This window comes from Aethalodelphis obliquidens, unplaced genomic scaffold (genome assembly GCF_003676395.1).
Source record: "Aethalodelphis obliquidens isolate GAN/ISIS:26980383/991018 unplaced genomic scaffold, ASM367639v1 scaffold122, whole genome shotgun sequence".
In the NCBI taxonomy this organism is placed as follows: Eukaryota; Metazoa; Chordata; class Mammalia; order Artiodactyla; family Delphinidae; genus Aethalodelphis; species Aethalodelphis obliquidens.
Window position 1 is genome coordinate 356,843 of NW_020838066.1, and position 23,351 is coordinate 380,193.

General features: G+C 36.5%; 2 protein-coding genes across 7 annotated transcripts in view; one reads left to right on the forward strand and one right to left on the reverse strand.

Annotated features, from left to right (window-relative positions):
* CENPP (centromere protein P) overlaps positions 1-23,351 on the forward strand; it is a 222,833-nt gene that overhangs the window by 104,884 nt on the left and 94,598 nt on the right. The gene's annotated exons all lie outside the window — the stretch shown is intronic.
* On the reverse strand, positions 478-22,691 carry ASPN (asporin). 4 transcript variants are annotated; one of them, XM_027098329.1, is made up of 9 exons: positions 22,434-22,683; positions 18,836-18,885; positions 15,223-15,495; positions 11,745-11,857; positions 9,350-9,563; positions 8,182-8,292; positions 4,557-4,650; positions 4,027-4,165; positions 478-1,742 (listed from the first exon to the last, which is right to left on the reverse strand). In XM_027098329.1, exons 1-9 carry the CDS (start codon positions 22,478-22,480, stop codon positions 1,545-1,547), a joined length of 1,239 nt encoding a protein of 412 aa, XP_026954130.1. In that variant the 5' UTR covers positions 22,481-22,683; the 3' UTR covers positions 478-1,544. The 4 variants fall into 4 exon arrangements, with proteins under 4 accessions (XP_026954130.1, XP_026954131.1, XP_026954132.1 ...); XM_027098330.1 differs by lacking the exon at positions 8,182-8,292 and having other exon boundaries at positions 22,434-22,691; XM_027098331.1 differs by lacking the exon at positions 18,836-18,885 and having other exon boundaries at positions 22,434-22,679.

Here is a 23,351-nt window from a genome sequence, read left to right on the forward strand (position 1 = left end):
TTGGCGTTTTGGGGAGAAATTGTTGATTGTCACACTGTGGGGCCAGCGTGCAAGTGCTGCTGGCATCTAGTGAGTAGAGACCAGGGAGCTGCCAGACATTCCGCAAAGGACAGGATAGCACTCCACACAGAGAATGATCCAGCCTAGAGTGTCAGCAGTGCCAGAGTTGGGGAACCTCACTATGAAGAAGAAGACCTATTTACCCATTCTTGACCTGGATATCCAGACCCTCCACCCCATTTTACATATCTGTAAGGTACTGCTCTCCCCAAAGTTATTTAAAGTCTAGTTTTTGAGGTGGTTTACCGTAAAGGTGATTATCTTTCATGGCATAGGTATAATTTGGGATATTTCGGTACTATTATTAAGAATAAGCATTAACACTTTACTAAAAATGTTTTAGTAAAAATATAAGAGTTTTATGAAAAATAGTTTATGTTCCTGAATGGGAGAGAAAAATTAAACCAAAGCAAAATATTTTATTTCAAACCAATATTTTAATGTTTTCCTTATTTTCTAGTTTTACTTATGTTGAACACCAACAAAAATATACGTTAAGTACTCTTAATTTTTGTACAGAGCTGTGCATTCTGTTTAATGCTCTGCCTATTCGGTTATACCAAGTGTGTTTTTCAGAGTTATCCAGTTTGTGCATATTTAAGGAGACAGTTTGGTGTAGAGTTGATAGTATCCATTCTCTTCCAACGAAGGTCTTACAAAGGGACATCTCAAAAATATTCCTTAGCATTGAGGTGACAGTGCTATATAACCTAACAATTGACACACTGTTAAAAGCTTATAATAACTGTGATAATAAAAAGTGTGAGATTTTATATAAACACTCACTATGCATTTCTATAGAGGTTTTATAATCAGGTAATAATAGTTAAAAAGAAAAGCATGTGCTACAGCTTGAAAAAAGCTGTTTATGAATAGCATCTGTTGAGTTGGTAATAAACACTTAGTGAAGGCTTTATTATAAGGAGTTTTAAACATAAAGACAGTAAGGCTCTAAGGCATGAGAATTTGAATAAGATTATATCAAACCATACTTCAGCATTATTAGAAATATTACAGTAATACCCAAGTTTTTAAAGACAGAATAAGGATAATATAACATACTCTTTATATAACCGTACTTGTCAATTTTCTTTTTCTAATAGCAAATGAAAGAGCACAAAGTTTGTTAAGTCAAGCATTCCATTTACAGTACAGTTCTTTTTTAAATGCACTTGATAACAAAGTGTTAAATACTGAATGTCTTATTTCTTGTTACTGAGAAAGAACATTCAAGCATGAGATTTATGCAAAATCATTTATATGTAAAAGGAAACTGCGACAGATACTTATTTCCTTTAATCCTGTTGTAGTTTTTGCAAAATTCTGTTGAAATTTTTTGTCGTACAGTAAGTCAGTGGACTTACCACATGGGAATAGATTTTTTGCTTATGTGCATAATACCACCATTTTAAATAGAGTTCAAGTATTCCAAATGTAACAATTTTTGAATTTTACATTAAATGGATATCACTAATTACTAATTATTACTTTCTGAAGTTCCCAAGCTGAACACTCATTCTGCTCAAAACACAACGAAATGTTGCAGGTTGTACTTCCCAATACTTCACTGGGTTGTTGAATAAACTTATTGCACTGTATAAAGACTTCTTCATCTTTGGCACTGTTGGGCAGAAGTCATTCACTCCCACTTTCGTAATTGAATTAGAATGAAGGAAGATTATCTGTTGTAGTGGGAAAAGAGTGGATTAAAAATACATGATAAATGTAAAAAGAAGATATTCTGCTTATAGTCAGCATTTGTTCATGGGTTTGTCTCTTTATTTTACACTGATTTGAATACATTTTGCTTAAAGTATATGTGCCCGTTTATGCCTGTTAAATACTTATTACAAGGACGCAGGCTCCTGTGTTATATACAAAAGTGTTCTATGTGTGAAGTGTGGCGTAGCACTCATGCCAGTGCCCAGGGCACACTGCCTGGTCAGCACATGTCACTCTCCTCTGTCTCTGTCTCTCTCTCTCTCTGTCTCTGTTTCTCTGTCTCTATACACACACACGCACACACACACACGCACACACGTATAGGTGCGTGCGTGTGCGTGTATGGTTACTTCAGTGCCATATTTACAATAATGTGTTTTAAAAGTATTAGAAATGAGCAGAAGAATGAAATTTAATGCTCTAAGAATGACTTTCAATATGAATGTGAAGAATTTTTAGCCAGCATTTTCTGTGATCAAAGGGAGAAGTGTAGAGCTGCTTTTTTGTAAATTTTATAGAAAAATATGTCTATCGACATCTTAAATATGTATCTGTAATACAACATCAATAGTTGAATTTTTATTTGCTCCAATGGATAAAATACAATTTTATAGGCTGTGTATGTGTCTTATTAAATTATTACTCAGAAAGAATGGACAATATAGGACCTTCCCTTCATTCCCTTTAATAGCCCTTTAAATTTCTTCCTTGGATTTTTTTGGCAACTGAGATTTCTGGGAAGTAAAAACAATCTACTTAATTAACAGTGTTTCGGCATATTAGGAAGAAGGAGCCTTTTGCTGGCAAGGCTAAGATACCAGTTCTAGCCGATGTTACCTCTAGATTTTGCCTTGGTGAGATTGATCTGAGCCAGTCATGAGAACTGTAGGCACTGCTAAAACCTCTAGTTTTCTGTTGCAGTCCCTGCCGCCCTCTATTAATCTTGGAGATTTTGTGACAGATGCATTATGTGGTTTCCTGGCAGCCCAGCAGCAGTGCAAGATGTAGTTTACCACAGCATTGACCTCATTGAGAATGGGGAACAGTGCTGGACATGAGTGTATTTGCTTTGTGGACATCCGTTGAATTGTATCCTTATGACTATGTGTTATAATTCTGTTCATTTTTTAAAATGCTAGCAATAGTATGGATAGATTTAAGACACCCAGAAGCTGGGATCAGCGTTGTGGAGTAAAGTACTCAAAGACTGGACAGCTTGAGGGAGGAAAGACTCTGGTCATGCTCACTGGTTAAATAAACATTTAAACGCAGCGTTTGAAAAAATCAAAGCAAAAGTCATAATCTTGAAATGAGCATCTGCCTATATAGCACATCCATTTTAATGGCTTCTATTTCACAGGCTTCTATTTGTGTAGTGAACAAAACTTGTTTAAAGAAAAATTAGAAAGAAATCTAGAAGCAAATGGCTCAAGGCCCAGTTTTGTTCTCAATGTGTTTTTCCTTGGAAGATGAGGAATTGTATATCAAGGAAAGCACATGAGAGAAATGGACTAAGGTGACATGAGATTAAGTAGGGTTTCTTAATTTGAGGTCCACAAATGGGAATCAGGAGGATCTGTGAAACTCCTAAAATTATGTGAAAATATTGTCTCATTTTTGTTCTTGGGAGTATCTAAAGCTTTATCAGATTTTCCAACAATTCTGTGGCCCCTCCCAGCTAGTCAAGAGTTGCCAGATTAGAAGGAAAAGTTTTCTAGTAATGAAGAACAAGAAATGTGCACCCTTAATGCTCCAAATACTGACTTTTAATTATATATTCTGGCCTGAGTTTTTAAAAAGCATGCACAGTTCTAATGTGGCACCACATTGATAGTGAAAATACCTGGGACTTCATCCACATGCTCTGCCTTTGTGAAATGTTTCCAGAATGAAAGGTTATATAATTTTACTTGATTTCCTCCTGACCGGTCCTGCCTTTACATAGCCACTGCCACCCCAGAAACCTGAAATTAGCTGTGTCCGTACCTTCACCACAATGGCCTTAGCAGTTTCAGTAGAAGAAACAGAGGGATGGAAATGGGTACCTGAACGTTTTAGCTGATATCTCAATAGAAACTGGTATTCTAATGCTCTCCTTGGCATAAAACACCTCGGCCAACCTGGAGGGTCTTTAGGGTGTGGATTACCATTGCTACTTGATTGGTCTTTGCTCCAGATACTAATATGTTTCATAAAAACAAAGAAAAGTACTAATATCTGCAAAACACAAGTAGAATATTTTACCTGGAGGTATTTCAACTCTTGTAATCCTGAAGGGATTTTTTTCAGTTTATTGTTTTCCAAGTGTATTTCTCTCACACGTGGTATGTTAGCAAGACTTCCATTTTCGATATCTGTGATTCTGTTGTTTCCTAGACCCAGCCTAAAAATGACATAAAATGCATCAGCTCTTGAGCAGATGGTATGATACACTTAGCTGCAAACACCACAACTGAGTTAGAAATATTTGTATATATGTTCAGAGAAAGGTATTTCATGGTTTCCTTTAATAACCTATTTCAGGATGTAACAGCCCTCTCCTCCACTGTCAGAAAATTTTCTGTCTAACCTATATGCAACAAAAGGGACATTTGGAAAGTGTCCTTTTCTCATTCCACTTGCTGTCCCTCTTCCATTACTGAGACAGAATGTTAGCAGTTCCTTCTAGTTTTTTCCCTTAATTTTATGTCCCTGTACACATTCTCCAAGAAGTTTCATTAACATCTTCATCATATGGACTACCACTTCCAAGTTAGGATTTGGGGGATGTTTACCTTTGCAGATCTTTGTATCGTTTAAAATCCTCTAGTTCCACAGTTGAAATTTTATTATAGTCTAAATGTAGCTCCAGTAAAGTTGAAGGTAGTTCTAGCGATAAGAAAAGACATATGTATGTTAGATCAGGTTAAGACCAAGCCCTACTGATTATTTGTTTACTTGTTAAGTTTCACATTATAGGCTTAGGCAGTTTTGGGGGAATCTGCTTTTTTTTTTAACTTTTTATTATGGAAAATTTCAAACATACAAAAATAGAAACTAGTATTATGAGACACCATGCTTTTGCCCATCTTCAACAGTTATCTCCATTTTTCCAATCTTGTTTCAGCTACGCCAAGTTATTTATTATTGATTTGTTTATTGACTTGTTTTTATTTATTCATTTATTTTTTTGCTGGAGTACTTAAAATCAAATTTCACACACATAATGTCATTTCACCTGTAAAGACTTCACTAGACATCTCTAACCCATAAGGTCATCTTTTTCTCCCCTTACATAACCATCATGTTAGTATCACATCTAACAAAATTAGCAACAATTCTTTAATCATCTAATATTCCTCTCCCTAATGATCTCAAATGTATTGTTTTACAGTTGACTTGTTCAGGTCAGGATCCAAATAAAGTTTACAGGATATATTTGGGTCTTATATCTCTTTAAATCTCTTCTTCTATTACTCTTTCCTTTTTCTCCTCTTCTATTGATTCGTTTCAGATATTAATTTGCTTGAGATACTCCTTTGTAGATTGGGCTGTTGGCCTCCACATAATATAGTTTATCAGGGTTTCTAGCCCCCTTATTTCTTATGACCTGTAGTTAGATATAGAGACCAGATTAGATTCAGCAAATCACTCTTTCATCTGACAGTCTTTGCACTCATTTATTGATTACTGCTACATAGATTTATTATTTCATTCAGAATGGGAAAATGGTGATTTTCTGATTTTGTCATTCGTTATTCATTTATTAGGTGAGATTGTTCTCTAAAGAATTTTCTTTCATTATTTACTTTATAATACAGTTTTTATAGAAAAAGCAGCATAAATGCTTGATTTTTTTTCAAGTAATGAATTAGTGCAATGCCCAGAGGTGACCAATGAATTTTTTTTATATCATTATGAACATATGGGTTTTTTCCCTGATATGTTTGATCCACTGCAGTATTTATTCTTTTCAATTAGTAGTAGTTTCTGCATAAATTAAGGGAAGCATCTTCAGTGCCACCTGGCACATGGCAGGTACCTTGTGAATGTTTGCACCTTCTCTTCTCACACCTTCATATTCTGACCCCAGCCCTCCCCAGATTAACTGAAGCTGGAATGAAAGAGACTAACCAGAAAATTCAGTCAGAACTCATTTTATTAATCCTACACATAAGATACTATTTTTCAGTCAAAAGTTCTTGTTAGCTAGCTAGGAAATGCATTTGTTTTTCAACTCTTGCTAAAACATTTCCTTATTTTATTAGTAGTAAAGACTGTTGAAGGTAAGTTCTATCTTCAAAGACCTTAAACACTAATTGAGCAAGTCTATCATGTATACAAAAATTACTAGAAAAATATTTTAGAGTGTGCCAGTCTATTCTAGAATATGCTGTAGCAAGTCAAAGATGAGAGATCTCTGTGCATGTTGAGTCAGGAAAACTTCTTGGAAGAGGGTTTGTAGAATTTAAGGGGCCTGTCCTCTCATATGGATTTGGGTAGTTCAGTGACTGCCAACAAATATAGTATACTTTCATACAGATATTTCTATACCTACTCTATCTTCAAACAGGTCTCTCCTCCCCTCAACACAATACTATTATGTAACAGAATTTTCCAGATGAATAGGAAGGAAAACAGTTTCACTCTTCTTATGTTAACTTGTCAGGTCTGGTAAGAACCCTCTGGACCTCGGCCTAATTCATCCTGTCACAATGGGTAGTAATGATTGAATTATAACATTTGGGCAGTCAGCCTTAACATTTGAGCAAATAAGTCATAAAAACAAAAAACTGGCTTTCGAATGTCATAAGGATCTTAAAGCAGTAGTTATGTAAATTTGGAGATTTGAAATTTAAATTTCTAAAAACATAAAATGTTCCTTTAGACTTTGGAAGAATCTTGAGAATTTCACGAGGAGTTAAAACTTCATTTTTAAGATACACTTTGAAACGAAGAGAATTACTCTCAGGATGTTTTGTAGTATAAGGAAGCTGCTGATGTAAATATAAAGAGCGATGATAACTGCAGGACCTCAGAGCCACAGCTCTGGGGTGGCGCCCTACTCTTCTGCTCCAGTATATCCTCTTATCCTCGCTGCCTCTACTCTGTCCTGTCCTCTTCATCTTCCCCCTCACTCTATGTCAGCTTCCAGCTTATGAAAGGGATTTTATTTAACTTGTTAGGTACAGTATGTATTTTTGTTGTTGTTCTAAAGATTAGAAGGTAAATATAATATTTTTATGTTTCTTTTAGAAAAACAGCCATCTCCTTGAAACCTAAATTAAGGTTGTTTTTAATTGTGTAGTTCTGAATTAAACTGATTTTTTCTATACTGAAAGAAATTGTCTTTCTACTTTTACTTTAGACGATTTTCCTCCTAAATGAAAGATTAATAATAGCAGCTTTCCTTAATTAATAACAGCAGCTTTGCTGGGTCTTTTAAATTATCAGCATGTATTTGTCTTGTTAATCTTCTGGATCATCTGAGTAGTAGAAAAGGGGTTATGGTAAAATAGAAGAAAACAGGTTATTACTGCTTTTACTGTGGATACTGAAAGACAGGGCTGTTTGAAAGGAAAATGTTATTAATCATAGGGGTTATTTCTGATCCAGGTGTTAGCATAGAAGAGAGAACTTGTCAGGGAAGAGGAAGGTGTGACCTTGAGCATGGGTTTGGAGAAGGCAAATCCAATCTAGTTAATCATCAGGCTGGGAGCTTAGAAGTAATACATTAGAAAACTGGTCCAGTAGCAAACTTAAGCATTTTACTTTGAGGCACCAGCTTCAGCTCATATGATAAAGAGCACGGTGCTCATTCTGTTATTGGTTATGTCAGGAGAGAGCGTTTACTATGTGCCCAACATTGTCTTCAGACCTTTCTGTGCATCAGCCCATTAATCTACACAGCACCCCTGTGTAAAAAAATGAGGTATAGAGTGCCTTGCCCAGAGTATACACCTATCCCTGCCAGAGCCAGCGTCTGCCCCAATCCCTCCTCACAAGCCCCACCCTGAACCACTGCTGCAAGGCTGGGAGAAAGGTCTCTGGCCCTGTGCTTCTTCCTCTGCTTTCTTCTCTACAGAATTCTCACCTCTAACAGACACTTCACAGAATGACAAGTATAGATGAGTAAATGTTAGGAAAGAGACAGAAAATAAAAAGTCCTTTGCTTCTTAATGTTTGTTCGTACTGGGAAAAAAAGATTCTGGTTTCATACTGTCAAAAAAATAAAAAAGAATTACATATGGCTCTTGATGTGTACATGAGAAAACACTAAATTTCATACTACACTGACCAGATATACTGGTAAAAAGGATTCTAATTGCAGTGTGGTTTTGACAGTGTGTACACTTTACAACCTTACATTTAATGGTCATTTTAAAATGACAATTCAATAAATACTGTATAAATACAAACCTTTAGGAATTGAGGTCAGTTTTGCTTCTGCAATTCTGATATGAAACACTGTTACCCCTTCAAATGCCCCTGGTTCAATCCCATTGTTATCAAGAGGGTTTGCACTCATTTCTGTGGGGGGAAATTATATAATTTAGCATACATATGTTATATGTGAAGGAAACTCACAATGCAGAGATGCACGTCCCAAGAAAATTCTAAGAAGTGTGAGCATTATCGTTCACTCTCCTTCACTCAGTATATCTGTTTCTGTGTCTATCTACTCTCCTTTCTGTCAGTCTCAGAAAAAGACTGGTTTGTATTACATAGGCTGGAATATATAACAGCTTTACTATTTTGCTTTGAATTACTAAGTCAGTAACTTACTTATCACTCTTTTCCAACCGTGACCATAATCAAGGTTTCGTTATAGTAATGTAACATAGGAAAAAAGACCATCCTTCGTATAATTTAAAACCTTTGTGTTTTCCACTGTACATTTATTTATTTGTCACCTAAACTTTTAAAATTGTAAGTCAATTAGAAATTACTTGATTAACAGAAATATAACTGAGGAATGCCAGAAAGTGAAGCTATTTGGTTAAGTGCCAGGCACTTGGTTGAATTAAATGAGTAAATAAATGAATGAGAATATTGGTTAGGAATTTTGAATGGATATAGTAGGGGAAGATGGCATGGTTATACCATGGGTGTTAGAAGTAAAATAGTGTGTAGAATTGGAAGTATACAGTAAAAACACCTTAGATGAATAATCTTCAAAGCAGATAATGAAAAGTTAGATGTACATTCCAAATAATATCTGAATTAATGTTGTAGGTTGTACTTGAGTAGTTTTTACAGTACATTAAAAATGATACCTTTAAATTAAATAAGAATAACAGATTTTAACCAATTAAGTGCAGTCAGAAAACAGAAACCACACTAAGGGATTCTTGAGAGTGCAGAGTGCATGTGTATTTATATTGTAAAAGGTGTATTTCTTTAAGTGCTATAAATTTTGTTTGATACTTTCATTGATTTATGAATGGCTTATCTAGGTACAGCTTACTAGATTCAAAAAATTAATTTTGGAAATTATCAGTCCTAAAGTTGTTAATGATGATAAAGATCTCTACATCTGCATATTGCTTATAATTTTAAAATGTTCCATTTATTTGCAAAAACTTACCTAGCACATGTAAAGAATTCATTCCTTTGAATGTCTCCTTTTGTATTTTCTTAACTTTATTGTCATGAATTCTGAGTTCTGCTAACGATTTGGGAAGATTAAGTGGTATTTCACTTAGTTGATTGTGGGACAGATATAGCCTTCGCAACTTCTTTGTGGTTTGAAAGGCTTTGGGGTGAATCTTTGTTAGTTTGTTGTTGTTCAGAATCAAAGCCTAGATAAAGCATAAAAAGTTACACCATATCAGGAAGTGGATGTGATTTACCAGTATTCTACAGTGATTAGTCACTCATGGAAATCAATGCAAATTATGTCATTCATATACTTTATTAACAATGTAAATAATTCTCCAGCCCAATCTAAGCTTAAAAAAAGAAAAATTTACCACTGAGTTGGAACAGTGCAAAGCTTTAACGATTGGTTTCACACCTTTGGTTTGTCTCTGAGTAGGTGACACGTGTTTAAGGCACCCCTCTCCCATTTCTCTTCATGGAAGTGATGGATAGTATTATCTTTATCTTATCTTTTTTTAAAATTTATTTATTTATTTATTTGGCTGCGTTGGATCTTTGTTGCTGCGCGGGGGCTCTTTGTAGTTGCAGCGAGTGGGGGCTACTCTTCATTGTGGCGCATGAGCCTCCCATTGTGATGGCCTCTCTTGTTGCGGAGCACGGGGTCTAGAGCACAGGCTTCAGTAGTTATGGCTCGCGGCCTCCAGAGCGCAGGCTCAGTAGTTGTGGCGCACAGGCTTAGTTGCTCCGCGGCATGTGGGATCTTCCCGGACCAGGGCTCGAACCCATGTCCCCCTGCATTGGCAGGCGGATTCTGAACCACTGCGCCACGAGGGAAGCCCTCTTTATCTTATCTTAAAAGCTATTCACTCTACAAAATTAACTTCAGTACACAACAAATACATTTTTGCATGATTTTATCTACTCTTAAAACCTCACCTCTGTCTTGTTTACTAATGTTTACCATTTTCCCCAGAATAGAGGCCTGAAAGAATAAACTCTTACAAAGTGCCCTCAGCATTCTGGCATATTTTAGACAATGGGGAAATGGTAATAGTTTCTGGAGAATGACTCAGCCTCTTCTCAGTTCTGTGACTGTTTCTCAGTGCAACGCGGCAGCACTCTTCAGAGAAGACACAACCCCAGAGAGTGAAAGCTTAATGCAGCCTGAATCTTTGTTCCCCACAGCCAAGCCCTTTGCGACATGTTGAGGGTTCTGACTGCAGCCATCTTGAGCTGCTGGGGTGCGGAACTTCAGAACCAAAACTGGGAAAATCCTTGGTAATCAGGGCTTGCCACTCACCTAGTGACTATTTTCAAAACGTGCCAGATTTTGCAGAAACAATTTTCAGTGTTTCACAAGGGCAATGGCATTCCTAGGACTTTTTATTCCTCTCTGCTAATCTGGATCCTCTCATTCTTTCAGGTAGCAGCTCTAGATTATTTCCTTTTATGATTTTTGTCCCTGGTTCCATTCTACAGCAATCTTCCCATTGTTTCCAGAATGACTTAATATACGCCTTTCTGGTATTATTCACATTGTTGCTGTTTCACAGAAGAAATACAAATACTTCTGCAGTTAAACTCCCTTTACTTATTATGTTTACTGGTTTCACCATAGGCCCTTAGTGTCTCCTTTTTCTTACCTTCCTTTCAGATACATCACTACTTTTAACAATTTCAACTGAGATAGGTTAAGCCTAGAAGAATTTAAAATACATCTTGTTACCACTGGTAAAATATACTCCTTTCTGTGTGTGCCGCACACTCCATGTCTGTGACAGTGTGGAATCAGGCTCTCCCTCAAACCCAATTTCAAATAGAATTAGAAATTTTACCTGCTAAAATCTAGAGGCTCAAAATGCTAAATAGAAAAACAAGAATCTTTTAAATCTTAGAAAATTAAAATATTAATGAGCATAGTAAGGAAAAGTTCTTTTTCATCTTTTGAGATCTAGAAAAAAAAGCCATACAAGTATATTTAGTCAATTATGTTATATTGCACGTGCTGCTGTTAGAGCTTTGTGGGTTTGGGTACTGCTTTTCTTACATTGTACACTAATGAGTTCCTGAAAATAATCAGTTTTATTATTTTAGTGTATAATGACTATGATTACCTAAATAGAACCTAAATAGATCGTAAGGACCACTTATTTGAATTCTTAGCCCGCTGCCTTTCCACCTGGCTGTTATTCAGTAAACATCAGTTGAATTAAATTATTAATTGAATTAAATCTATAATTTTTCATTAACTAGACCACTGCTGAATAACGGGGATTTTGTCACTCATCATACACAGAAAAGTAAGACTTGTTTACACAAATACAAGCAATCATTTTAGCAGTGACAGAGATTATCACTTAAATATTTGCATGTATTCTTACATAAAGTGAGATGAGTCCTTTAAAATCATTTTCTTTGATTTCCATAATTTTATTGTTTTGAAGGTCAACCATTCGGGTATCAAATGGAATATTGCTTGGGACAGAGGACAAACCTGAGAAATAAACAAACACGTTGCATATATGTTATATGCTAAAGATGAAATTGCTGATATGATAGAAATGTGCTTTTTTTTAAAATTCATAGTTACCATTAAGTAATAGATGACTCAACATGTAACAGATGACAAAAACATTGTTCTTTGGAAAGGCCTAAAGATCTTATCAAGTAACTTTATTTTTACAAGGTGTCTAGCTGGTTCTAGCTATCACCGTTCAGTCTGCTGCAAGGTGACATTAAATGGAGCTCAGTTGGGGGGTTCTAATATGACTACGAGGAGGAGATCTACAGCTGAGGCACAGCTTCTGCTGATGCACTTTTAACTAAAGAATATTAACATTCTTTGCAGATTTTCAGGCAGTTGTAGTGCTAATTGGAGCCTGTGGGTTTTGATCATTTTAAGAAGCATCAACATGTAGAAAGTTGTGCTTAGAAAATAGATAAATTATTATCGTGTACACTATCAAAGACTTTACTACCCATTTCCTTTAATAATGAGCTCCTCTAATTAGTCATAAATTATTTGATTTACGAAAACTTATTCATCCATAACATATAATTAACATCTAGGTGTGTAGTATACCTTTACTGAATTTATCACCCACAGCCTTAGCTCTTTTCGAGCTGTGTACTCTAGTAATAGCTTTCTTTTCTCTCATCTCAGCAGCTGCATCTTCCTTTTTGTGTAGGTACTCAGTAAATGTTAATTACATTATTTAAAGACTTAAGTGTGTTTTTCCTCTCTTAAAGAAGCAGAAAATTGCCAGGAGCTGTATGTGGCGCATTTCTTCCTTACTTTCCTTGCTTTCCCTAAATGGCTGAACATGTGCACCTCTGATTGTTGTCAGACATTCCATATGGTATTTATGCTTGACGAGCATGGGGCTTTCTTGGTTTTCCCCAACATTTTATTTTTGAAATGTTCAAACATACAGAAAAGTTTAAACAATTTTACAGTGAAAATTCATATTCCTTTTTCTCCCATCAACATTTTACTATACTGTACTTACTGTCCATCCATCAATTTATCTTTTTTATGTATTTTAAAATGAGTTTTAGATATTACTACACTTTTAGTGGAGCCATCCTTACTCCTAAAGAGTAGTATTATATTTAATAGGCCCAAATTGAAGAATCCAATATTGAAATACTGTGAATATCAACATTTCACTTGACAGCCCTCAATTCTTTGCCCTTTATACTTTAAAATTGACAATTCTTTTAAGAAGTTTGACATAGATGGAAAGGGGGTAACTTGATGGGTTACCAAGGTAACAGCAGTTTTGTTAGGAGATTACTTTGGTTTTAGAAAATGAAGTGGAAGTTCTTATAGGAAGGTAGAGGTTCTGCAGACAGGATCTAGTAACATAAACTTTGACAAACCTTTCCCTACCCTACCCCTGATGAATTTGGAAGCTCTGAAAAAAATTTCATTTCCTGAGGGAAAAAGATTGTTAAGTGTCCTTCTCATCTTCAGTTGTCATGGGGGACCACTATATGCTGCTAACAGTGCTGTGTCATTTTAAAGGTATGTGTCATACTATTACAGATATTCTTGGGTGAATTTTATTAGATTTTTTTCAAAGCTAAATATTCAGGAGACCATGTAAGTAAAACACTATTTGCAACCAACTGTCTGTCATGAGGCAGTTTGGTTTTTCTCAGTTCTTTGAAGACAGTCACATACTGGAGCAGAGCTATGCAGTGTTTCCTTCAAGGTCTTTAAGTTGAAGTAGAAGACTTTGTGCTGGAGTGAACATGAAGGCCATCACACAAGGATGGTGTGTGCTAAAGGTGAACATCTCCTTAGTCAAAGTTTTACCCAGAACAAACCCAGTTTACATCCAGCAGTATCAAAGTAGATTTTTACATTTTTATCCTGATCTTTGTTTAGCAAAGTGTTTTCTCAGGCTTCAACTCTACAAATTGATAGTGAAGTTTCTTCCTGCCTGGGATGCAGCTGAAAAACGACAGTACCAAAAAAAAAAAAAAAAAAGACCTTCCGATACTCCCTAATCTAACCTTTTCTCACACCAGGGTCTGTTTCAGCTTCTACATTTCTCCTTCCTGCCGCTCTTCCCACAGTCATTCTTGCCTGTGCTTCCAGACCAGCAAACGTTGTTTGCATCTTGTCATCTCTTTCTCATAAGAATGTCAAAGGTAAAGCTTAAAACCCATTTTTTCCTGGCCTGTATATTCCATTAAGACTTTACCAGCGATTCTAGCTCATAATAATATCCTCGTTTTGGGATGATTTTTGTTCACCTTTCTCATTATGTCCCATAATAACACTTTTTTTTTTTTTTTTTTTTGCGGTACGCGGGCCTCTCACTGTTGTGGCCTCTCATGTTGCGGAGCACAGGCTCTGGATGCGCAGGCTCAGTGGCCATGGCTCACGGGCCCAGCCGCTCCGTGGAATGTGGGATCTTCCTGGACCGGGGCACGAACCCGTCTGCCCTGCATCGGCAGGCGGACTCTCAACCACTGCGCCACCAGGGAAACCCAATAACACATTTTTTTAAAGTCTCTGGAGTTCACTGTAACAAGCTTTGACTATTGCCACGAATGCTGTGGCAGTAGGAAATGAATCTAAAGCTTTCAGAGGCACTGTCTGCTCATATGCTCTCTGGAAGTGGCCTCCAGATCCAGAATGGGAGGTGTGTGCCATACTTTTGGTTTCCCACAGTGGGTCAGTTCTGAGCCATCTCCTCTTTTACAAATAGCTGAGTACAACAATTGTTGATGTGCATTCCTGTTACACCTCTCCCTGAGTATGCCCTTCTATTTGAGAGCACCTTCATTAGAAGTATTAAAAGAATAAAATACTCAGCAGAGAATTACACATTTTTAAGAGACTTTAGAAAGTGGTTTTTAGTTCAGCCATTTATTTTCTAGATAGTTTTAAACCCAAAACATTCAAAACAAATAGAGTATTGTCTTTAAAATGTCTAGATTAGAGATTTCACAAACTCTATAACCTATTTATTGTTCTGGATGGGCAACTTATTCTGTTATGGTAGAATTTTGCTAGGAAGCACAGTTTCAACCGGCTGACACTCTATAAGATGAAACCACAGTGACATCCATTCTCTCTAAAGGAAATTTAAATGTAATACTGATTCAAATTTGGGAAGAGAAGGAAATGTTCTGTATATGAAATTTCCATTGTTTTCCTCTGATTTTCTGGATTTTAAAAATAAGTTTGGATGTACTTTGGAGTTTGTTATACTTTTCAAAAATTTAAGTGAAAAATTCCTTTATAATCAGCTGATTTTTGAAATTTCAGTGAGGTCTTTCCTTATCCTTTAAACTTTGTCAAAACGACATTATTCTACAAAACAAGTTGACATGTGTCCTTACCTAGATCAGAACAGTGTACAACTCTCGAGTAGCACTGGCATCCAAACGGACATGTTGGAAACAGATCGAATGGGAAGAAGGGGTTAATTGGCTCTCTTGTTGGGAAAAGAGAGTTGTTAGCATCACTGTCACCTTCGTCTTCCATGTCCTTCAGCATCATATTCTTCAGTGTCAGGTACGAAGGGTGAAATAAGGGTTTGGCAGAGCACAAAGTCAAGAACACTAGGAGCACATACTCCTTCATGTCGTCCTGTGTAGGGGACCGGTCTAGAACTAAGTAGACATTGAGGATTAAGTTAAAGTTTAAATAAATACAGTTCCTGCTGCTGTACATTTCTCAGAGCTGGCAAGAGTACAATGAAATGGCATTCTAATTTATTACCAGTGTGAGAGTAAGTTTATTAAAAGTTTTTGGAAAGCAGTTCAGCAATATGCATTGGAAGCTTTATAAATATCTTTATTTTTCATCTAGCAGTTCTACTTTTGGCATCTAGTCTCAGGAAACAATTCTAATGTGCATAAAGGTGTTCATCAGAGAATCATATATAATAGCAAAAAAATTAAAGATAATACTAATGGTTAAAGAGAAGTAGTAAAATAAAATAGGGTATATTTATTCCATGAAATACTTTGGAACCCACAAAATGTTTGCAAAGATATTTAAAAATATGAAACACTGTTTTTTGAAATAAAAGAAAATATAAAAAATCTATACATAGTATACTTACAAACACAAACACACACAAAACCTGGCACAAATATACCTAATTGATGATAATATCTGGATGGTAAAGTCATGAATTACTTGTGTCTTTTTTTTTCTTTAATTTCTATACTGAGCAATAAGAACTACATTTATACTTAGGAAACAAATAAATGCTTTTAAAAACAAAAACATATTATCATACCTGACTATTTACTCCTAAAATCCTTCCATTGCCTTAATATCTATGTCACTTTTAAAGTAAAATCCTTCATATCCCCTTAGTACATCTGGAAGTTTTCTTTTAACTTCTCTCCCACCATCCTCCCCAGCCTCACTCTCAGAGTTGGTTACTTTTTCCACAGTGTTATTGGATTTCTTCCTTTCAATCTGTTCCATTATCTAATACCTGATCCAAAGCATCTTTGGTCCAGGCTATTCTTTTTTACTGATCTTTCCACTGAGTTCCTTTTGTTTAGTTTTTTTGCAGGGGGAAGGCATGGGGTGCTTTCAGTTGTAGTTTTTAAAGCCCACACAAAACTGCAATGTATGAATGAGAACCTTCTGAGAATAGATTTGTTGTCATCTGATGGTGGATATTCCTACAGGTATGTTTACATATCATGGTTTCTTAACCATCAACTGTAAAACATACATTCTTTGTACTTTTCAAAAATTAAAAGCATTATGATATCATCTAAAACAGACTTATACCTGTCTTCCCTTTGGGGCATGCAGTTAGCTTCACATAATGCCCATTGGTGAGTCTGTATCCTGGCAGGAGGGAGTCCACACCCAGCCAGATCATCCAGCAGTGTAGCTGTCCTGCTATGCCTGAGCACCAGATAGCACCTTAGCCACAGAGGGCTTCTAGAGTCAGTCAGAATTGGTCCAGCCTCAGGAAGACCTGGCCCTCCAAATCCTTGAATTATGCCAGCTTCTTACAGTTTTCTAGAACCCAGAAATCAGCTTTAATATCTCTCCACAGCCTTGCTTTTTTTTGGACTTAAGAATCAGAAATGAATTAACTAACTTAATTAAAATATTCATTTATATATCTTTTAATCATCAGAGAAAGGTTTTTTAAAAAACCCTACTGTCATCAGTGATTAACCTGATAACTAACATTATTTAACGCTTAGAAATCTATATGGCGACAAGTACATTTTGCCCTCTGGGCGGCTGGACATGACCAGCCTTATCAGGTTTCCCTATGAGAACTCACACTCAATTGTGCTAGGAAAGGGGAGATTACAGGACACAGAACAGAAAAGATTTTTATATTTTTATAATCTTATTCTGAATCCCACTTCAGAACCAGTTCTGTCCTTCCATCTCTACACTGCCTGTGGAATTGTCAATTCAGTTTATTCTAGATACGTCTCTCACATTAACCAGGAGGCCTGAGAGGTGTAAAGAGCTTCAGTGGCTTCCCCAAGGCCACATAACCAAATTGAAGTGGAAATTGAGTTAGAGCTCATGTGTCCCAACCCATTCTTTGCATCTTCTGCTGCAACCCACACAGGAGCACACTCCTTTATCTTCTTTTATCTAGTGGCCTCTATCATCTCTTCCTTTCCAGCCAGTCTACATGTTGCTGTCCTGTGTACATCTGTACATAAAGGAGTTCACTCACAGCTTTCGGAGGGTGGAAATGGGAGTGGTTGTGTGGTCAGATTTGTATGGTGCAGAGAGAGATTGTGCTGGCAACTCACGGGCCAGCAGCTTCTGTCAGCCGGCCCTGGGGACAAGCAGGTTACTATTCCAGTCACCCTGGAATCCTGGCACAGGCACCTGGTTTTGGTCAACTAGGCTTCATTTCCAGCATCACTTTGGCACATCATTTCTGCTTCTTAGCTGCCTGCCTAACTATGCTCCATTATGTTTCTTGACCGTAGGCTTCTTTGTGGTTCCTGGCTCCTTAATGCTTGGTGCCCTGCCTTGCCTTGACTTCCACAATTCTCATTCTTGAGCTAATTTAGCTCTTGGTCCTTAGCAAAACCAAAGATTGTCTCTGGTACCAATTTATTCTTTAAGATTGTTCTGCATCACAGCTCTGTCTTCTAGGACCATAGCTGCCCCTGACCTTATTTGACCTTGGTAGAGAAGTTAGTGAATTAAATGTCATTTGAAGTCATGTCTCTGGCTTTCTTTGAGGTTGCTGGAGTTTTTCATTGGGCATTTATCAAGTACCCACTGTGTACCAGGCACAGGGTTAGGATACATAATCCATGAAGTAGAACATGTTTGGATGTTCAATGGACATGCTTCTCCCTATCCACTTCTCCCATGCTTCCTTGCTCAAAACACAACCACAGCTCCTAATCCGCTACTCTCAGGTAAGTGTGGGATTGTTGTAAAAGTTAATACTTGAATGTCAGGTACGCTAATAGGAAAACTAAAAAACAAATGCTCAAGTTAGTAAATAGAACTAAACTGTGTGTGGTCAGTGCTGGCTGTGTACACTCTGGCTCTAACATTTTGGAATAATCTCCAGATGTGTGGTCCCCAGACTCTGAAAATAAAATTCTTCACCATAAGTTTGTGTACTCCTCATAAATTGTGTACTCCTCATAAATCTCAGTTTACTATTTGAGACCAGTAGAAATAAAGACATCTATAAAATATACATACATGAACAAAAGGTTGAAATAGAATACACAAACCTAATAAGAGGGATAGTGGGCTTATGAGTGAAGGATTATTTTCCTGTCTATGGTGCATATTTTTAAAATTATTATTTTGCTTTTTAAATATTTTAAATAGCAATCTGCAAGAAAATGGTCTTTACTCTGGTCCTCCATATACTTTTGCCTTTTCTTGAAACTTTGCCACTTCTAGAAACATTAGACAGTACAATTAAAGGTTTCCCATACACTGCCCCCTCAGAATTCAACCAGCAGTGCCTACCTTCAAAATAGTCTGGAGCCACAATTTCTTGAGGGCTAGCACCATTTACTCTGGTCCATGGGAGATAAAAGAGTTTTAATAAAAAGTTATTTTTGAGTTGGTTGGTTGTTTGAGTTTCATTATTTTTGTAGAAATTTAGAGATAAATAGGCTGTAGCTTCCCCGTCTAGACCAGAAAAATCTATGTAATGCATAATTAGACCTAAGAAAATGGTAAAACTTTAAAAAATACATATAACAAGAGGAATATGTTAGAGATCCAAAGTGGGAAGCCAGGACGCGATGCCTTGGCTTTCCCTGTAGCCTGGCAGCAGGGCCAGGGACTTGCCTTCACTCCTGCAAACCCCATTTCCTGCTGTAGTCATGTTGCCCTATGATGTAGGAGATCCCTGGAGTGGGGTGTAGGCTGGGATGAGGGGGAGCAGAGCAGTTGTGGCAGACTTAGAGGGACACTGGTATGAGGAGCAGAGCTGGGAGGAGACACAGAAGATCAGTGCTCAGGTGAAAGAGAGGAAGAAAGCCAAGCATGAGGGAGGGGACTTATTTCTCTTACATGTTCCCTCCAAAAGGGCTGCTGGTCAGCCTACCTGTGGGGTCAGGAGGAGCATCAGCCAGTGTCCCTCCCTTCCTCTCTCTTCTTTCTTACACTGATAAGCTACATGAGTTCCTCCCTGCCTTAGATAAGATGGTGACTCTGGCCTGCTATGTTAGGCAGTGGCTTGTCTATGGTAGTTGGCAAGCTTTCCAGTTGCTGGCTGGTGGGGGCAGCCACCAGTCATGCCCTTCTGGACCCTTCCCTGGTGAGTGAGAGAGGAGACATGTGGAAGCAGGAAATGCCATTTAGTTGAAACTCCCTCCCAGTGTTGAAGTTTCCTCCAGAACATTGTAGACCAGATGGTGTGTCTGCTCTCTGATTGCATGACTCCAGTGAGAGGACTCAGGGAGCACACCTCCTCAAGAGGCATCCAGTTCCACTGCTGTCCATCTGTGGTTGACAGGAAATTCTTTATATTGAGACCAAAAATGCCTTCTGTCACATTCTTCTCTCTGTGCTACTTCTGTTTTCTGTTAGTTATATGAAATTAACCTGATCTTTTTGCATTCTCTTATCCTGTTTACTTGAAAAGAGAAGTCAGGAGAACCTTGATTCCATGAGGAATTAACCATTTATTCCCTTCATTTGAGATGGCAAAGGCTTGATTAAAAAAACAAGTGATTATAGACCCCAAACCTTGCCCTATTCTAGTTAAGCAATTTTTTATCAGTAGAAAAATATTGGAATGTCCAAGAGGGAACACTAAATAGCAATGTTTTTTCCCCATTATTCAGAGAGTGTAGAGAATATTGTTTCTCATTTAAATGATGACTCTTAGTTGTTTGTTTTATTTTTAAATTTTGCGTTTATTAATATGGGTCAAGCTCTTATTTGTTTAGTTTTGGCAGTATTTAGATTGTTATTTTTAAAACCTTTAAAAATGTTTATGTCTTGTTCTCAAGAAAGCTCAGTATTTCCCTGATACAGACGTTTTGACAGAGTTTCTTACTCATGGAAAACTTTGAAATTTTGTTTCAAATTTCTCTTACTCTGAATAATATTTGAAATATTATTTCAGTGCTACTGCTGTTATTACTAAGCCATGGCACATTAGAGCCAGGAGAGGCCTTTGAGACTTTGCTACCATGCCCTCTTTTATAGCAGAAGAAGCCGAAGCTGGCCTCCTCACTGCTGCATTGTCCACCCTTCTGCTTGGCCTCCTCTAAATGGGTCTTATTCCCACAGTGACTTCCAGACAGTAACCAGGCTCTCCTCAGAGAGGATGGGGTGAGAGGCTTGGCCATGTTCTTAGGACTGGAAATGTAGCTTGAGAAGTGTCTTTCTGAATTTACATAAGCTCCTATTTTCTGCTTAAATGTTCCACAGACTGGAATGGAAAATTTGTCTAAGTGAAATGGTATTTCCTCTCAGACACTATCATTAGGAAAATAAATCACTGTGCTTTGAAATCCTATGCTTAAAGTTCTGCTTGGCTGAAATTCCTCTCGATTCACAAGTACCAACAATAGTTTTCAGTATATAAATGTGATATAACATGCTCTGTGTATTCGCAGAAGGAATCCAGACTAAATTCTGGTGTAGTCAAGGCACAGCCTTGTAAATGGACAAGTAAGTTAAACTTTGGAAACTTATTCACAGTACCTTTTTGTCATGGAAACTGATACTTTTAAAGCCTATGATTTCCTTAAAGAGATACTTAACTTTACCTTGAAAGTATAAATAGCAGCTGATTGAAGAACTTGCTGGCTGCTTTTCCTTTTATATGTTTTGTCCTTCATCAGTTTTTCAATGCATCTAGCAACCTAGCTACTGTCTTTAAAAACTCCTACCTCTTCATTTTTCTATTGTTTCCTATGCTTCCTTAAAACTTGTGCTTGTAAAGTTAATCTCTTGTCTCAAACCTCAGATCAGATATCTGAATATTCTTTTTTAATTAAGTAGCTGAAACAGAAGACTGCATATCCTCAATTCTTTCCACCACTACCCTATATGGCTAAATACTAAAAACATCAAGATGCTTTTACACATGTGTGGGCTTATGATTTTTTTTTTAAACAACTCGGTTCTTGGTGGGATTTTTTAATTCTTTATTTTTAGAGAGATATATACCCCCTGAGATTCTTTGTGACTTAATCCTCTATACCATGTGGCTACTGTTTATGGCTGCCACACCTCCAAATAGGTTAACAAGAAAGAATGCTGTGCTGTATTAGATTATGAGGGAGTAGAATATCAAATACATTGTTTAATTTGTTAAAATCTAATATTAAATAAAAGAGGGAGTAGAATATCAAATACATTGTTTAATTTGTTAAAATCTAATATTAAATAAAAAATTTATTTTGGGAGGGGACAAAGGAAATCTTTGTTTTACACTCCGACTGGATATTGTGAAAAGAAGTTTCTAATCTTTCACATTGAATATAGGGCTAATTAAACTATTGCTGATAAATATTCTTTCTTAGAGTTATATGGATCTCCATTTTAACTGTCCAGTGTCATTTCATTACATAAGAATAAGGAATACATTTATTAAGGCAAAATATGAATATTCAAATATGTAAGTAAAAACATTTGAATAACTCATATATTTTTAAAATACCTTAGAAAATATCATAGTTTCACATTTTGAAAAAATCTTTTACTGTTTTCATTTAATGTATTTGTAATATCCCCAAACTTTCTTATCATTCATTATTAAGGTAATGTTATTTTCTTAAAAGAACATGTTCACAAGATATTTGTTTAAATGATTTTAAAAATCAATCCTGTTAACTTTTATGGTAAAGTATAATGACAGGTTATCATTTAGCTATTTTAAAAAGTCGCAATTATGTTGAAAGTAAATCCATTATATGTAAAACATAAAAGCTAGAGTAATTTTAGATATGTATTTAAGTGCTATTTTTTAAGACATTATACAGATAAACTTTAAACTATATTATATAATTTACAAGCATTTATGTTAATTACATTAATGTCCTCTTAGTATTGACTAAAACAATTGTACACTAGTACATGAAAAAAAGACATGAAAACATACCTTGTAAGAAGAGAGTAAGTTCTCCTGAAAGTAGAATTTTCCACCATGTACTACTTATCTATAACGTAAATGTTCTCAGCTACTATTTAAGAAGAAAATATGAAAAGATATTACATTTAAAAGAAAAACAGCCTTCTGCAGAGCCTGGTGTGGCTGCACCCTGGGTGACACTGGAATAAGCTGCTTCCACAGATTAGCCCATGTTAGTACTGAGAAGCAAGATTAAAACTTGTTACTGCTCATGTGTTTTCCATCACTGTTTGTATCGTAGCCAAGACTTCTAGCTAAACTCTAGACGTCTACTGGAAGATTCTGAAGAAAAAAAAGAGAGTTTAATAATTCATGGCAACTGGCCATTGAAAGTGCAGTCAAAGCCATTCAAGAAATACCTGATTTGAAAAAAATATGAAATTCTTAAATGAATGAATACTTATAAGTTACAAATTTAAAAATCACTCACTCTATATAGACTAATATTTATCAGTTTTAGGAAGGAATACTGAAAGAGTACATTATTGAAATGTAAATCCAATCTCCAGATGTACCTAAGAAAGGAGCCATGCTGTTAATTTTCTTCTGATGACTGAAGCTGTTACATCAAGCATACGTCTCAAGAATTTCTTTAAAAGCTTTTGGCCCTGCCACAGGCATGTCAGGGGAATTGCAGACCAGGCCCTATATAATGCTTCTGGCCCCAGCCTATATGCTGTGATACAGACATTGATGCAAGGATACGGGTGAAGCCTGCTTGGACTTTCACTTTTCAAGAGAATATCACCTATGACCACATAGCATTTAGGGAGGACATGGGAGCAGGAAGACAACATTCACAATTAGGCCTGAGAGAATGCCCAATTCCCACATCAATTAAGACATCATCCTTCAAGAGGACATTTTTCTAAGTCTGGGTACCTAAGT

Excerpts from the sequence above, each read along its gene's own strand:
- ASPN (XM_027098329.1), bottom strand. The coding sequence starts at position 22,480 with ATGGTGGAAAATTCTACTTTCAGGAGAACTTACTCTCTTCTTACAAG. Across the intron at positions 4,651-8,181 it reads ACTGACCTCAATTCCTAAAG|AACTACCTTCAACTTTACTG; the intron begins GTTTGTATTTAT and ends TCTTATCGCTAG. Across the intron at positions 4,166-4,556 it reads CGATACAAAGATCTGCAAAG|GCTGGGTCTAGGAAACAACA; the intron begins GTAAACATCCCC and ends TGTCATTTTTAG.